The sequence below is a fragment of the Myotis yumanensis genome, unplaced genomic scaffold (assembly GCF_028538775.1).
Source record: "Myotis yumanensis isolate MYYU_CA2020_CCGP unplaced genomic scaffold, mMyoYum1.0.hap1 SCAF_4, whole genome shotgun sequence".
Classification (NCBI taxonomy): Eukaryota; Metazoa; Chordata; class Mammalia; order Chiroptera; family Vespertilionidae; genus Myotis; species Myotis yumanensis.
In genome coordinates, this window is record NW_027223755.1 from 65928916 (window position 1) to 65946362 (window position 17447).

At 45.0% G+C, this 17447-nt stretch overlaps 1 protein-coding gene across 2 annotated transcripts in view; it reads right to left on the reverse strand.

Moving 5' to 3' along the window:
• Positions 1–17447, reverse strand: part of MCC (MCC regulator of WNT signaling pathway) — a 299306-nt gene that overhangs the window by 63992 nt on the left and 217867 nt on the right. For both annotated transcript variants that reach the window (XM_070412466.1, XM_070412467.1), the window contains one exon: positions 10652–10794. In XM_070412466.1, the coding sequence (XP_070268567.1) occupies positions 10652–10794 (143 nt within the window). The remainder of the gene's footprint in view (positions 1–10651; positions 10795–17447) is intronic.

Consider the following 17447-nt stretch of genomic DNA (forward strand, 5'->3'; position numbering starts at 1 on the left):
CGGGCTGTGCTGTGCTTTAGGCAAGAAAGGTAACGGCTCGGCTCCACGTCCATGAGACAAAGAGGAGGCCATCTGTATCAAATACACATTCTCCCAACGTAGGTTCTTCATATCTTCCCACAGAAGAATGTGAGGTTGCATAGAGCAAACAAAAGGGGAAACACAGTGATTAGGGCCAGGGAGAGGCTGAGGAAGCCCATAAAAGTGAACAGCTGTTGGGCTGACTACTCTGCTTAACCATCACACAAGTGTCCTGGCAGCCAGAGCAACAATGAATGATCTCCTGTCAGGGAGGAGGAAGCGTTCCAGTTTCACAAGGGAGACTATGTGTTTTCAGCAATAGATGCTACAAGAATTCAGGTACATGGACTTCATGTGTGGCATGAAGCGATGTGATGGCCGGTCTCCTCAGCCAGTTTCACACATATGCAGATTTCAAAGGCTTTCTTCTTATACACGCCTTCAATTAAAATTAAGCTGTCGACCATTAAAGTACAATGCAAAGGGAGTCCTGGGAAGGACTAAGCTGACAGTCTTGGCATTCTGCCTCCCAGTTGTCTAATTGGCTGCAAAGATGAAAGAGAGTGCACAGAAGAATAAATGGAGTGGACATCTCCCTTTGACCAAAGGATGCAAATGAGCCACCTGCAGCAAAGATGTTTCGTGGGGGAGGGCAGGGTTTGATGGCTGGCACAGCCTCTTTGTTTTTTAAACAATTTTTAAATTAATTGCCAACATTTAGAAACCATTAGAAGTTATGACTATTCTTGTAAAATTAGAAGGTCTGGCCACATTGGGCCCCACTCGGCACACAACAATCTGCAGCATGGCCAGCTGCTGGCCCCGTTGGACGCGGCATGGCCACAGCGCCCATGGCTCTGCCCACTCCCCAGGCCTGCCCACTACCCACCTCCCAGGCCTGCCCACTGCCCACCTCCCAGGCCTGCCCCTGGCTGTCCTTCCTAAAGGTAACTTTTCCCAGCTAGACTTCTGCAGCAGCTGCAGAAAAGACAGCTCAGGTTACATTCTTCTGGAGAACTCAGAGCCTTAGGCTTTCCTGTTGCCGTTTGAGGGAAGACCCAAGTTACTTCGGAAATGTACTTGGCTATGAAAATTAAGCCTAACCAGCTTTCTTGCTCACTTAAACACATACGGGTGGGCTGGTTTCCTTCTTTCCCCTGACCAAGTTATCATGGAATCTAAAACATATCATGTGGCATACCACACCTTGTTAAAAGGCTTTCAATTAAGGTGGATCCTCAAGGCGGAGGCCCTTCCCCTGAAGTTAGAGGTACTAGGCACAGTGCACTCAGCCAGTCTGAGAAAGGGGAGTGGCTGGGGGCCTGCTGTGAACGGTCCTCACGCCTGACCTGTGTGGGAAGCAGCAGATCAAGCCGTAACCATGACCACCACTGCCTTCTGAGGACTGACACGCGTCCCCACCTCTGTTCTGACTGGGCACACGTCATGCCTTACAGAGCAAGGCAAGCGGGGGAGAGAGCTGCAGATGCTTTCAGCTCCAACACCGACGCTCTGCTAGGAAGCAGGTCTGATGTCCTAGGGATGGAACAGCTCCGAGCCTGTTGTGGCTCTGAGGCTATAACCAGGAAGACTGGTGCTTTCCTTTCAGCAGTCCTCTCTCCTCTGCGTGCAGCCAGGCCCTCCCTAACTCCAGCGAGAAAAAAGCAAAACAACACAGAAAATGATAGAATAGTTGACTTCCAGGTCTGAACACAAGACGACGGGAAGGTCTACGAGGAAAGGAGGGAGTGTCCACTGAGGTTACCCTGCGTGATGTACAAGCGTCTGTGTCTACCGAAGACAAGAGAGGAAGAACGATGTCGGTATAGTTTAAAAACACCTCAACATCACCAATAGTGAGCAAACTGACGTATGACCCTCCTGCACCTTACTGTGTGTTGTGTCTTTTTTTTAGTTGATGGATGTTAACTAAATTCATTGTGGTAATCATCTTATAATTATGCTGTACACCTTAAACTTCAGTGTTGTATGTCAATTATATCTCAATAAAACTGGAAGAAAAAAGAGAGAAAGACATAAGTGGGTAGGGATTCTAAACAGGAATGGGACAGGTGACGGGGAAGAAGGGTGGTCCTGAGGGAGAGTCGAGTCAGGCCCTCAGCTCTAGGAGAGGTGAGGAATGGGGAGAGAGAGATAAAGGGGGCAGAAAATTTTCTGAGAACTTTATTAAAGGGCTTTTACTTATTACAGAGAATGAATGTTCATTCTAAATAAAATGCTAAGCAGAAAAGTTCACAGAAGCAACTAAAAATGATCCATAATCCTCCAACCTCATTTTAAGCTCTTAGAATGTTATTTTCTATATCTTTTCCCATAAATACATAGATCATGCTCTACATAATGTTATTGTGTTTTTTCACAAATATTTATTAAATTATTAATTTTATGACTACTAAAATTTCATTCTTTGGAAACACCATCATTTTTTTGGCATATCACAGACATAGTTCTCTTAAATTCCTAGACATGAAATAAATGGGTCAAAAGATTATGAATATTGGCACATATTATCCTGTTGCTGGGAAAATATTATACACTTCCATTTGTGAGTTGTGCAACTTACTTTCAAATGGTTTGGAAAAAGAATTTCTGAGTGATGTGCACAATCAAATGTGACAAAATGCTAACAATTGGTGAATCTAGGCAAAGGATTTGGGGGGTTCGTTTGATCTTTTATGTAAGCTTGAAGTTTTTCAAAAATAAAAAGTTGAGGAGAAAACAAATACCTCAACATTCAAGGCAAGAATATGCTCAAGTCTAGTTTAACTCAGGGACCACTATGACGATCAACTCCTCAGTGCAGTTACGAGAACAGGAATGTCTCCTGAAAGCGCCAGGCCACACCCAAATATCCCCGAGCACACAGGCTCGGGCCAGGGTGATGGTGCCAAGAGGAGTGAGCCGCCACCCCGCCAGGCCCCCACCAGGCCCCAACCTCACCGGGAAGAAGAACCTATTCTGTTTCTTTCCCAAAGAAAACGAGGTTGCATTTTCAAGACTTTTATTTCAGCCGGATCGTTTGGGTCTGAGGTTTGCTTTCATTTTTGCTGCTGTCACTGTGCAGTTTTGACAGTTTATCTCTCTACAACACTAAACTTGGTCTTAAATGTGGTGAAGGCGTAAGAAAGATAACCTAGCATCAACTGCCGGAAAACTGTCCTTCAGCCACGAGAACCCCCGTTGCTGGCTATGTCTTCAGGACCCTGGGCTCTAAGCTGCCCCAGCGCCCCACAGAACTCCCAGCCCCACCCGTCCACCCTGGCCTTTGCCGTGTAAAAGTCCTGGCAGTGGCTTCCACAGAGCAAGGCTCCAACGACACATATGTAGAAAAGTTCAAGTTCACACATAATCATTTTACTTATTTGCCTCCTAATCACCCGAACTGGCACAGCTGTAAGGATATGAGGAAACCTTTGTAGGCACGGAAGGGTGCAATTTGGCAACCTCTGGAGAGCCTTAAAGATGATTCTGTACCTGTGCCTCTGAGAAGTTATCCTGAGGAAACACAGGCACATTTAGAGGGGGAACCGCAGCCCCCTCACTGCGCCTCCTGACGTCACCCCTTCCAGGTCTCGGCCTCACCGCTGACCGTTCTCCCGAAGCTCTCTAACCTCCAGGCCGAATGCGCCTCTCAGGGTCTGCATCTCCCATCTCAACTCCCAGCCCCTTTCCAGGCAGCCTCCCTCCAGGCCCCGAGAGCACAGGAGGCTGGCAGCAGGAGGAGAAGGTGTGCTTCTGGCACCAAATGCGCCTGTAACATCTTCCTCACTGACACCACGCTCCCCTCGGTGGTTGCGATGCAGTGACACGAGTGAGGCCCCAGGCTAACTGGGCTTTCAGGGGCTCGTCTCAGAAGCCAACACCCCTTTTTTAGGAAACTTATGTCGAATTTCAAACAACCAGAAAGTAATCCAACCTGAGAGGACAGTCTGTTTAGAAAATAAAGACTGCTTGTTGTATCTTAGAAAAGGAGGTCGTGAGTGCCAATTATGGGAGCCCGTCTTGAACAAATGCCTTTCCATTTCTCTTACACCCCAGGTCTCTTTTGGGGACTGAAAATTATTAAACAGTCGAATTCGAGGGAGATATTCCGCAGAAACACAAGGTGAAGTGGAACGATGACCTTTCCTGCTCTCGAGTTTGGTTACGCTCCACGGGAAGCTCTGGAATGATCTTAGGCGGGCTCCTCAGTCGCTCGGCCCCGTGACCACGTGCAGGCAGCCTTACTGGACCAGGCTCAGACCCCTGGGAGGAAGCACGCAGAGAGCCTCCGGTGAGCTGGTGTTTGAAATTGCTAGGATGCCCCTGGGTTTGGTCTCAGGGGTGACCAAGCCTGCCGATCCCCCAGGAGAAAGTAAGCTGCCTCGTCAAAGTTAGGATTAAAGAAAACAGGACGCAGAGGGCCTGGCCTGTTACATCAATGAGCCGGGGTGTGATTTTCAGTCCCGTCTCACCTTTGCAACCTGGGTGCTGGTTCCTCAAAGTTCCAGAATCAGATTACAAACCATCTGATTCTCATTTAAAAATTCGTTGCTGGGCGCCCTAACCCGTTTGACTCAGTGGATAGAGTGTCGGCCTGCAGACTGAAGGGTCCCAGGTTCGATTCCGGTCAAGGGCATGTGCCTTGGTTGCCGGCACATCCCCAGTGGGGGGTGTGCAGGAGGCGGCTGATCGATGTTTCTCTCTCATCAATGTTTCTGGCTATCCCTCCCTTCCTCTCTGTAAAAAATCAATAAAATATATTTTTTAAAAAATTCGTTGCTGGGGGTTGACCGACCATCTTGCCACCTCGTTGTAAGGAAGATGGAGTTTTCTCCAGACAGGTGGCCTTGCCTTTGTAAACGCTCTCTCCACGTCTGCAGAAAGCGTGTGTTGGAGAAGGCAAGGCCGTCTTTCCCTTCTCCCCACTGGGAGTGGCTGCTTGACACTTTGGAACATTTTTTCCTGAAGCCATTAAGCCTCATCGCCATTAAAGCCAGGAAAAATCTGGCTTTAACGTTAAACATATTTCATAGTCAGAGCCGTGCCAAAGAACCAGGTTTCATGTGTAAATTCTTCCTTGGTTGTCCTCCAAAAACTACTCATAAGGAGGAAATCTCTATCTGAATGATCACACCAGCAAGCAAGCTTCCTTTCATCCCTACGGGTATAAAGAGTTCAGCATTGCTAGATTCCAGAAAAGTCATTTCTCACCTAAACCCAGCAGAGATCTCAAAATATTGGAGCAGAACCCACCACCGGCTGTGCGCAAAGACCCCCGGATCAGGGATTTTGTTAGTTTCACAAACAACTGCTCCTGACAAGCTCTGCTGTCCCATTGACAGAGTTGGGAAAACAGCCTGCTAGCGAGGACACCGCACATGTGCTAACACCCATGATGCAATGAGCCATATGCCCACATCTGTGCTCTGCTCTATTGCGACACGCAGAATCATTTGGTGTAAGAGTGTTGTTTCTAGGATGGAGATCTGCAAAACCTCGATTAACAACAAACAGCCTGCTATTAGCCAGGTGCTGTGATCACACAGCTGCTCCCTAAATTCCCCCTCAGCGCTAGACCTCAAAGGGCTGCAGCCAGCGCAGCACACCAGCCATGGGCACGGCTCGCTGTTTAAGCAGAGGCGTGTCAAAGCAAAGCCATCTGCAAAAACACAGCAGAAACAACTGCTTAGCTGTACGGCCTTGGGTAAGTGGCTTACCCCTCTGCACTCTGTTATCCCAACTTTATAAATCAGGAGCTTTACAAGGCCTCCCATCCTTCAACTTTGAGATTGCATGTAAATGCTTGGCACAACATGAGTGAGCAAAGCATGCTAGCTGTTATATCCAACCTCTCTTTTAATGAGAACTCTTGGTCAAATTAAGAAAATAAAAATCCCCCAGCAATTCCTACCGCTGTTTTTGTCCATTTAATTACCTTTATTTTCCAAATAATTGTGCAACCAGGTTTGAATAGAGGTAATGCAATGTATTCTAAGGTGCACTGTGGCCTTACTGGGACCTTTGTCCTTTACATGACTGCTCAGGGAAGTCAAAACACTTTCTAAATTGCTGGCTTACCCGCACCCTCCTCTGCCCCCCAGGCCCTGGGGGCAGTGCCTAGGAGCCAGCTTACTGAAGGGGCAGCCTTAGCTTTGATGGGTGTGGTTTAAAAACAAAAGAAAAGTGCTTTTTCAGTGAAGGGAATAGGTTTGACTTAGTCTTAAATGGAGATCAGCACAGATATCAAAGCAAACTGCATATAAAATCCAGCTCAAGGAAACCTCTGGGCTGCTAATGCATGTTTGCAGATACAGCAACCATAATGAAATGGCTGCTTTTTAATGATTTCCTATAATGGTGTTTATATATGGAAGCTTTTTTTCCCGATTGAAGCAATTTAATTGGAAAATGGCAGAGGAGTAAGAGGAGGCAAACGTCCAGCTCCGATGAACACGCAGGCATTGCGCTCTGCTGCAGCCTTAATGAGCCTCCTTGCTGTCCCCGGGGCCTTCCCTCCTTGGGGACCTGGCAGGGGTGGGCCCTGTGCCCACAGCCCTCTCCTCTGCCTCCTGCTCTTTGCTTGCATCGCCCCCACTTCATCCTCAGTTTGAATGTACGTTAAGTGCTACTCGTCCTCCAGTGCTCCCATCCCAGGGAGTCACTAGGGGCCCTGTTCACCTTCTGTTGTGGTTCTTACCCCACTGCTGTTCATTCTCTGTTTTCCTGTCTACATCCCCCAAAGAATCATGAGCTCCAAGATGGCATTCACTGTTACTCAAATCTGTGGTTGCTACTATGTGCGGGCACTGTTTCATTGGTAAACAGGACAGCTGCCCACAGTCTAGCAGGAGAGACTGGTAAAGGCTGGTGATACGGAATGAAATCAATGCAGACACATGACATCAGGCAGCAGCAAGCGAGGGAGGCTGGTCAGGTTTGAGGGTCAGTGAGGTCAGAGGCTAAAAGAAAAACAGGGACACTGGGGAGGATGAGGTTTGAAATTGAATAAATGACCCATTCCAACAAAGTTTCTTAATCAAATAAGGTTGGGAAATGGAGAATAAAGCCATTTACATGGGCTGGGCATTGTTACGATGGGACTTCTCAGGGTCCTGACATGAGAGAGCATCTGTCTCTCCTTCACCTCATTAAGGAACATGGGGATGCCCAGGTTCTGGGGGCCCTGTAGGTCATGGTAAGAAGTCGGGATGTCACTCTGGGTGTGAGGAATTGGAGCATGGGAGTACAGCCACCTGATGGCAGAGTCTGTCGTATATCCTCAGCCCCTAGCACAGTTCCCCATGATTTCCTGAATGAATAAATCCCCCTATTGTGGACAGAGAACATATACAGGCACTGGGCAGACAGGGTTCCTTCTCCTAGGAAGGAACCAGCCGTAATGAACATATATTTTTTTAATGAGGGGAAGGAGGGACAGATGCTCTCTCATGTCAGGACCCCGAGAAGTCCCATCGTACAGATGCCCAGCCCATGTAAGTGGCTTCATTCTTCCATTTCCCAACCTTATTTGATTAAGAAACTTTGTTGGAATGGGCCATTTATTTAATTTCATAGAATAAAATTATGGAATGTAGGAACTTCCCTAGTAATTGGGAACTTTTTGGCTGCTTGCACTTATCTGTCTGCCTAAGGCTGGAAGACAGAGTCCAGAGTGGGGGGACACTAGGGTTAGAGATTATGAGCTGGTATAACTTCGCATGGAGGACTTGGGCCCATGGGTGGGGCCAGGGTCTGGGTTTAGGTTTGAGGGAGACAGTTTAAGCCTGAAGCCAAGACCCCAGGTCTGGAGAGGTGTCCCCGCTCCTCAACCCATTTCTGCCTGGCTCAATGGGTATCAGCTCTCAATGACTCTGATGTAGCTCAATCGGCCTCATTTGGCTTTAGCAGCAGCCCAGCCTGCTGACCCCTTCTTCCTTATTGGAGCCTTCTCTGTCCCACCAGCTTCCGGACACCACTCTCCTCGTTTCCTCCGTATAGCTCTGCCTGACTGACGGCTTGATACTTGGTTGACTGCTTCAGTCGTTCACTTAAAGAAGTATCTCTGAACACGTACGAAGTGCCAGGCCCTGTGGTGGGGCCCTGGAGATACACTAGTAGATAAAACAAACACGCTTCTGCCCAGGGAAGGTTAGTGGGAGAGTCAGTCAAGCAAAGGAATACAAATACATTATTTAACATTGCAATGTGACACAGGAATCAGATGGGGCAGCGACAGTCAGCACAGGGACTTGCTCATGAGATGCTTTTGAAGGAGGCGCAATTAAACCCAGACCTAAACGATGAGAGCCCATCCCTGCCAATGAGCTCCTGCTGAACCTCCTTATTAGCCGGTGCCCCCAAGGCTTAGTCTGCAGGCACTCTGCACTCCTCGCTCCTGCATAGCTTTTCATTGCCTCAGTAACTGTCTGTAAACAGCCTGATGTCTCCTAGCTGCTTTCCTTCAGCCCACACCTCTCCTCCTGGCTTCTTATGTGTATCTACTGCCTCCTGCCTTCTCAAACATCTCCACCCAGATTATCTCCAGGCGCCTTAAATTTATGCCCTAACAAAACACATGATCTCTACCCACCCTACCCTGCCCCCAAACAAAACAAAACAAAATTGAAAGCAAACCCACCCGGTCTCTTCTTCTATGCTCCCTTATTGGTGTCTGGCCCCACCGTTCATCCACTGTATAATCCAGACATGTATGTATGGGGCATTGCCACATACATACCTCCTTTACCTTCTGTTCCCAATCCTTTAGCCAGATCGTGCCATTTTATACCTTTTCTATACCCATCTGCTTTTCTACATCTCACATGCCACCACCCTAATTCCGAGCAACAATTCTGTCCACTTACACTTTTTCAATAGCTTCCTAGTTGGCCTCCCCCATTCACGCTTGATCCACTGATTCTTTCTCCTCAGTTCAGAATGACACATTCAAAATGCAAATCTGATCTTCTTTTCCCCTCCCTCCCTCCCATGATTAAAATCTTTCCATTGGTTTTTGTGGATCTTTGAATAAGGATCAAACTCTAACACAGTCTACAAGATCTTGCATGATCTGGCTCCTGCCAGCCTCTCCAGCCTCCGCCTCACACCTCTGTGCCCTTCAAACATGAAAATCCTTTTTTCACCTCCTGGAATGCATCTGTCCCCGCCCCCTGAATCCATCTTCTCTTTTATCTGCTTAATTCCTATTTATCTTCCAGATCTCATTCAAATGTCACTTCCTGGGAGGAAGCTATCCTGAAAATCCTAAACTTAATCAAATTCCTTTGATACATTCTCATGGTACCATGTTCTTTAATGTTGTAGTACTTATATATGTTTGCAATTAAACATAAATATGTAATATTTGATTCAAGTCTCTCTCTTCAATGACATTTTAAGTTCTGTGAACACTGCACTACACTTACTCCTCCTTTTCTTGGTTCTTCTCCCATCTCTCCCCTACATGTGAACATTTCCTAAGATATGGGTCTCCTCCCTCTTTTGACTCTCCACCCTTTTGACCAAAGGGATCTGTTTACTTCATAGCTTCAAAGCCTTTATCCTCAACCTCAATCTCTCCAAAGAGCCAGTTAGGCATCTCCAAGTAGTCCAGTGGTTTTGCAATATTTTGACTGCAACCAACATTTGGAACATTTCATATGGCAACTTACTGCATATACACAGATAACAAATAATTTTCATGAAACAATACTGTCATTCTATTTTCCCTCATTTTATTTCATTTAAAAATACAGTGGGGCCTTGACTTAAAAGTTTAATTCGTTCCGTGATGGAGCTCGTAACTCAAATTACTCATATGTCAAATCAAAAAGTGAACGAGTGAGACCCGTGATGCTGGGCTGATGTTGTGGCGTTCACTGTGACGTTCGCTGCGCCAACTAGCGGTGGGCTATCTGAAGCTGGCTCGTAACCCGAATTTTAGCTCGCAACTCAAAGCAAAAAATCGGCCCACGGCTCGTATCTCGAAAAACTCATTAGTCGGGACACTCGTAAGTCAAGGCCCCACTGTATTTCATTTTTCATATAATTCCAAGACCCACTAATGGGTCATGACCTGCAGTTTAAAAACACACCATCCAGTCACATAGTACCAGATATTTCCACATGAACATTTCTCTACAACCTCAAACATAATATATCTATTTCCCAACTCATTTCTCAATCAAACTTCTGAGGAATATGATCATTCTCTGAGTCACTCAGGATCAACATGTTAGAGTCATTTTGGATCCTCCTTACCCAACAGTTGCTTTTGGTTCTTCCACTGCAATGTGTCACCACCCATTCTCGCCTTTCTATTCCTTCCATCCTAATTGTATTGCAACTTGGAGCACTCCAGCAGCCTTTATAACTGGTTTTCTCCTGCCAGAATTTTCAAATAGAGGTGACGTATGTTTGAATCACAAATAACAGGACAGAAAGTGATTCAACTCTTCAGTTCCATTTTGACCAACAAAGTAGTATGTAAGGGACTGAAATGGATATGCCTTTATCTACTCACCAAACTCCTTAATTAACTTAATTAAATTTTAAGCCATGCTGCCTCACGTTTCTATAAATCCCTATTACAGAAACCAGGCTCTGGCTTTGTAGCAGGCAGACTCACCCATGTCGGCAGTGACCATGGTGGACTGGTTTTCGGGGATGGAGACAGAGGTCTGGTCTTGGTCCATGCTTCGAGAGTCCTCGTTGACCTCTTGTTGACTCTGGCTGAGTTCTGATCGAAGTTCTGAGTACTCATCTTCCTCCCTGAGAAAAAAAGGAGAGTTGGCTACCACTTACAGAGATATGAGACAAATCCCTAGAGAATATGCCATTTAAGGACAAGAAAAAAGACATTCAGAGAGAAGAGAGATAGATATCATCCCCCATAACCCCCTGGGCCAATTGGAACAGGGTTTCTTCAGGCCAAATAGGTGGTCCCATCTATGGTCAGTATATGAAACTGAAAGGTTACTGTGTCCAAATACACACCCATATAACTAGGAGATTCATCTATCAGCCTACTAGAAACTTTTCCCCTTCAAAGATTTCCTGAAGAAATTAGATTTCTTCATCCCCTCAAATTCCAAGGTGAAAAAGGATTAGCGCTGATGCTACAGTGAGCAAAATCATTAAGACTCTGGTGGACAGAAACAGTGTTCCATTGCCTGGAGGGTCCCAATGGCAGGCCTCCTTCTTGGAAGAGGACATGAGGAGGTACTGGGGCCAGAGCTACTGGAAAGCCAGCACCTCATCCATGCAGAACAAAATGAATGCTTTGAGAGGCAAATGGATCAGCATGTCTGAAAAATACCACACTTAATTTCCCCAAAGAAAGTAGGTAGAGTTAGAGCATAGGAAAAGAGGATGGAGTGGGGAGAACAGTGGAAACAATGAGTGAGAAAATTCCAGTCAATGGTCTATTTCCTTCCATTTGCTACCAGGAAGACAATATTTAAATGCAGCTATGTTTCATTAGCACAAGAACATCCACCCCTTCTCAGCCCTTCATGGATCCCTCAACCTTTGGTTTCTGAATTAATTATGAGCAAGCTAAGAAAACTCAGAATTGTAGTATGTATTTCAAGGCACACCCATATTTCCTCTCCACACCACCGTCATCACTGTATACACACTGGACACAGACATGGAGAGAGCAAAGTTAACTCTCTTTGAAGCATTTATTTTGCAAGTGAGCTAGAAGAGAAAATTGTCAGTGGATTTAATTATGAGGTTGGAAAGCCCATGGGTGTCTCAAGGCTGACATTCATTTTAAGTTTGTGATGTGTGAGTGTGTGTGTGTGTGTGTGTGTGTGTGCGCGTGCACGCGCACACACAGAAAGTCTACAGTCTTGAGTTTGGGGCAGACCCAGATGGTCCAGTGGTAATCATTTCTGGAACTTGGAGAAGAGGCAACTGCCATTTTAGGCGGGGAGACAAATCTATAAATTAGAGAAATGTGAAGATCTCTTCAGACTTCTTGGTTCTTTCAACAAATCACATCCTCCCAGGGAAGAGATTCAGCTGAGCCCCTACTTTATAAGGTATTCTTAATAAAAGCCACCCAAATCTAGATTAATGTTAAACAGATGTAAGCCCCCCAAATGTGCAAAATATGAAATAGGATGGGAGTGGTGAAGGCAAAAAGAAATAGGTTAATGTTCTATGACTAAGTTAATTATTAGACGCCTGCAAAACTAATAATAATTAGGAAATACAACAATTAAAAAGTACTCTTAAGTTTGGTGTAGTTGATAATTGTGTCCTGATATATCAGTTTTCCTTTCTTTTCTTTTTTAAACTGTTTTTGTTTGTTTGTTTTGTTTTAGAGAGACAGAAAGAGGAAGAGAGAGGGAGGTGGAGGGAGGTAAGGAGGGAGGAGGAGAGAGGGAGAGGGAGGGAGAAAGAAAGAGAGAGAGAGAGAGAGAGAGAGAGAGAGAGAGAGAGAAAAAGAAACCTCAATGTGAGAATGGAACATTTATCAGCTGCCTCCTGTATATCCCCGCCCTCCTTCCCCCCACCCCCTAACCTGGGCATGTGCCCTGACTGGGAATCAAACCAGTCCTTCGGTGCATAGGACGAAGCCCACCCAATTGCACCACACTGGCCAGGGCTTAGCTCTCCTTTCAATCAGCACTTAAAATTCTGATTCCCATTAACAGGAGATTCATGTCCAGTGTAATCAGCATGGCTGAGACTGTTTTACAGCTAAGAAAGCCAGGTAAATGCTACTGCTGTATCTGTGGTATAAATGGCATATGTAAAGTCTTTAAAAGCCACCTTAAACCATCCTGGCTTGGCAGGTTCCAAAACATGTAGTGCCTGCCAAATCTTCTGCTTTGTAAAGAATTACTTCTAGAGATTATTAGGATGAACTTTATAAAGGAGTGCACAGGGCAGGGATGTGAAGGTGAATATGTGGAGGCTTGGAGAGGAATAAGTGGTTTGGTATAGCTGAAACCAAAATGGGGTGCAGGATGGAAACATGAGGCTGGGAGGGGGGTTCACTCAGGCCACTTGTTGATCAAAAAAAGAATTATTGTAGTGAAGATGTCAAATAATCAGGGTCAGATGGAAGAGATAAAGATAAAATGTGCGAGGCCTAGGGATTCAGGTTCCCAGTAAACATTGCCGAGATCTTGCATGGAAACATAAAATAAGCAGGAGGGGAGCACCGAAGGTCTGTATTCTTGACCGCACAGGGAGGGGCTGAGCACGTAAGGTTCTTCCTTATCTTCTATATATATAAAGGGCTAATATGCAAAGTGTCCCCTAGGGAGTTTGACCAGGAGTTCAATCGCTTGCTATGATGTGCGCTGACCACCAGGGGGCGGTGCGGAATGAAAGAAGGCCCCAGCCAGCAGCTGGAAGGCCCTGATCAGCCCTGATCGCTGGCCAGGCCTAGGGACCCTGTCTGTGCATGAATTTCGTGCACTGGGCCTCTAGTAGTAATTACAATGCATCTCACAGTACAAAAAAGATAGCCCTGTGAGAAGAGAAGGCAGTGTTCTGTGTCACAGAAAATGAGGTATAGGAAGGTTAAACCGAGCCTAAATATCAAATAATGTGCAACGCTGTTGTTTCTCCCACTGACTTAGGTAGAAGAAATCATGAGTTGCATATGCTGATCTAAACATCATCATGGGCATTGTTCCTGAAAGGAGGCTGGAATGTGGGACAGGGAAATGACAGTCAATTTGGGATTGCAGCATATGTAGGAGGCTGAGGCTAGGGGTTTTCTCTCCACTGTGTTATTGAGGAGAGTTCGTCTATCAAGAGCAAAGGAACAGGAAGTCAAATACACGCCAGCAGCCCATGGCAGTTTTACAAAGGCAACAATATGAGGTGTGTTTTCAGGGCTGTTTTGTGCAGCAGTGAGTCACCAAGTTGGTAAAGACGTTTAGCTACTGACACAGCATCAGCATCTCAAAGTGACTTTATTGTTTGCTTACTTCTGTTGTGGATATAGTAACTCTTGGCGAGTGATAACTTACTTCTTTGGGGGAAAATTGCCTCCCCAAAGAACACCAACTGTTAGTGTGGTGATGAAAAGGAAGGAAACACGAAAAGGTCCAGGAAGTAATCGTATTAACCTCAAAGGTCAGAAGCCTGATAAACTGATACATGTTGATAATTATACACTATTGTGGTAGTTTCATAATTATGGAATTGCAAAGTTCTCAGGAACATAAAGGATCATCTCACAGTTTTCTAAATGTACATTATTTCGTTCACTGTTTACAAGCATTTGTGGAGTGCTTCCCAGCTTTTCTATTTAGAGTTGCAATAATTAGTGCTTGCTGCTAGCTTAAACAACAAAAGAAAAAACGCTTCTAAGGAGGCAGGCATTAGGTTGTACACACACCTGGGTAGCTTGCCGTGGCAGAAATGTCACAGGCTGGCCAACTGGAAGGGATCTTAGAGACCATCTAAGCCAGGACCAACACCTTTGTTTTACAAAAAAGACAATCGAGGCTTCAAAAGGCTAAGCAACGTACCCAAGATGATGCAACTAGTTAGTACCACAGCCTAACTCCTAAATTTAGTACCAACAAAACACTACTCGAATATAGAAGCCTAAGTAAAACATTTTTTGTTGCAATTATTTAAAAAATAATTTAAAAAATTGGAGAGAAAGAGAGAGAGAGACAGAGAAACACTGACTTGTTGCTCCGCTCACCCTACACTCATTAGAAGACTCCTGTATATGCTCTGACCGGGATCGACCCTGCAACCTTGACATAAGAGGACGATGCTCTAACCAACTAAGCTATTTGGCCAAAGCTTGTTGCAGTTATTTTTAAAGATTCCTTCTCTTTAATGGCCAGGGGTAAAATGATCTAATCAGAAAAGGGAAAAAAAGTCAATGAAGGTATAATTCTTATTATGCTTTCCAGACCTCAAGCTGAAGTACTGTGGACTCAGCAGCATTTGATAAAAATATTACTTCATTAGCAAAGTCCATATCTATTTAATGTGTGGGTGTGCATTCATGTCTTGTTGCTTGATTGGAGTGATTTGTGAACAAGACTCAGATGGACATCTGCCTATCTTGGCAACTGTCAGTCACCTATGTCCTTCTGAACCACATTCTGTTTTTTGTGTGTTTTTTTGTTTTTACAATTATAAGTGTACTGCCCTGAAGTGACCATCATTCTTTTAAAGAGCAAAGATTTTTAAATATAAGGAGGAAATGTAATCCTTTTCATTCTCTTACAGGATCTATAGCAGGAAAAAGTGAAGTCCTGATTCTTTAATTCTACCTCTTCTAATTTTTTAATACAGCACAGAGAAGGCTCAGACCCATCTTTGGATCCTTTGGTGAATAACTGAACAAATGAGATTTTGAAAGGCTAGCCATCAACAAATACCAGTTTTAACAAGATGTGATATAGGATCGATATTCAAGAACTTCTAAATATGGATGTCAAACACACAGGAAGACAGGGAGAGAGAAATCTATCTTATTTTTCTGGATTTTCATTTCACTATATTTTACTTGTTAGGCCAGAAATTAATCAAAACAATATGTTTTGCTGAGAGATAAAGAGGCTTTGTTTACACTGTTCGAGATGCAGCAATGTGAAGCTAGACATATAGACACAGTGCACAGGTCAATGTGTGGGTTGAAAGATCAGAAGGAAGGCCAGGTTCATGGTACAGGCCTGAGATCTCAGAGATAGAATTATGTTAGAGATGGAGACTTTGGGTAGTATCTCATTCCCCAAATGAGGAAAATTTTGCAGACAAGGAAGCGGAATGGTTAAGTGCCAATACGAGGTGATACAGATAGGATGGGTCAATGCTCTCTGGCCTGCGGTCATTCAGGGTGAAAGGTGTGAGGGACAGAGCCCAGGGTAAGAGCCAAAGTTGAGGATGGATCTCAGGAACAGAAGAGAAGATCTAGGACCTACAGGGTGCTAGAGCTTCCAGAAAGAACACACCAGAAGGAAGGAGGATTTAAGGTCAAATGCTGCAGAAAAGGATCAGTAACAAGCAAAAGCCATGGGATTTTTCAGTTAAGGAATCACTGGTGATTTTTTTTTTAAAGTGTCTTAGCTCAGGTTACTGTAACAAAATACCATGGCTGGCTAGCTTAAACAACAGGAATTTATTTTCTTAGATTTCTAGAGACTAGAAGTCCAAGTCAAAGTGCCAGCATGGCCAGTTTCTGGTCAGGGCTCTCTTCCTGGTTTGCAGATGGCTGTCTTCTCATTGTGTCCACACATTGGCAGGGAGGGGTGGGGTTGAGGACAGGGAGGGACGAAGTGAGGGTGAGATTGTGTTCTCTAGTGTGTCTTCTTCTTATAAAGTTGCTCAATATCCCATCAAATAGGCCCCATCCTCATGACCTCATCTAAACTGAATTATATCCCAAAGGCCCCATCTCTAAATACCATCACATGAAGGGTTAGGACTGTAATATATGAATTTTGGCGGGAACACAATTCAGTCCATAGCTAAAGGAGTTTTGGCAAACCATTTGGATCAGAAGCCAGACAGCAAAGAGCTGGTGAGCATTTGGGAAATGCAGCAGAAACATGGTTGCTCATGAGAGTTGGTAGTGAAAGGTTGATGCTTTTATGAGAGTAGCTTTTGTAAAAAGAAAATAATCTTGGGAAACAAAATATCTCATGTTTAATTTGCTTAGAAACCCCCTTCCCCAGATCCAAAGTGAGCTACTGATGTATTTGCCCATTTCCCTCATCCCATTATATAATCTCCCCAAGTCAGATGAGCATTTATAAAAGCTACTCATGAGATAGAGTTAAGTGAAAAAGCACATATTACAAAACAGAGTGTGCTACATGACCCAATTTGTTTAAAACATTCACAAATAAAAATTTTTTAGAAGGCCATATATACAAAATGTCATTGTTTATTCCTGGAGATGGGATGTAGGAAGCATTAGGCAAGGTTCAGCTAGGAACACAAACGACATTGGATGTTTCAAGTAGAAAGGATTTAATTTAGGCAGCTTTGTGCTAGCAAAACCATTGGAAGGGCAGGGGAAAAGAAGGGTGGATGGAGGCCACCAGGAACTGTCAGGTTTGCCATCATAGCTGTGGTCCTCTCCAGGGTCAGGAAACTGCTGCTGCCTTCATACCTGCCTAGAGCTCCAGGGTCTGACCAGTCAATGCAGGACCTCATGTCACCAAAGCCTGTATATCAGCTGCTACCATCATGGCCTGAGGGACCATGGCTTCCACCTCCCTTTTTGTCTTCCAAACCCATGCAAGTGCACCTCTGTTGGCAGAGCTGAAACTGTATTCAGAACCCAGTAGGTTAAGAGAATCTGGGAAGTAGTCCCTGGAGTCCAATCTCTTTGATTCTGGGGAGTGTAGAGGAAGGAGGTGGGAATTGTACCAGGTGCCAGACAATATTCATGATAGTCAACTCTCTTTGGTTACAAGACAACC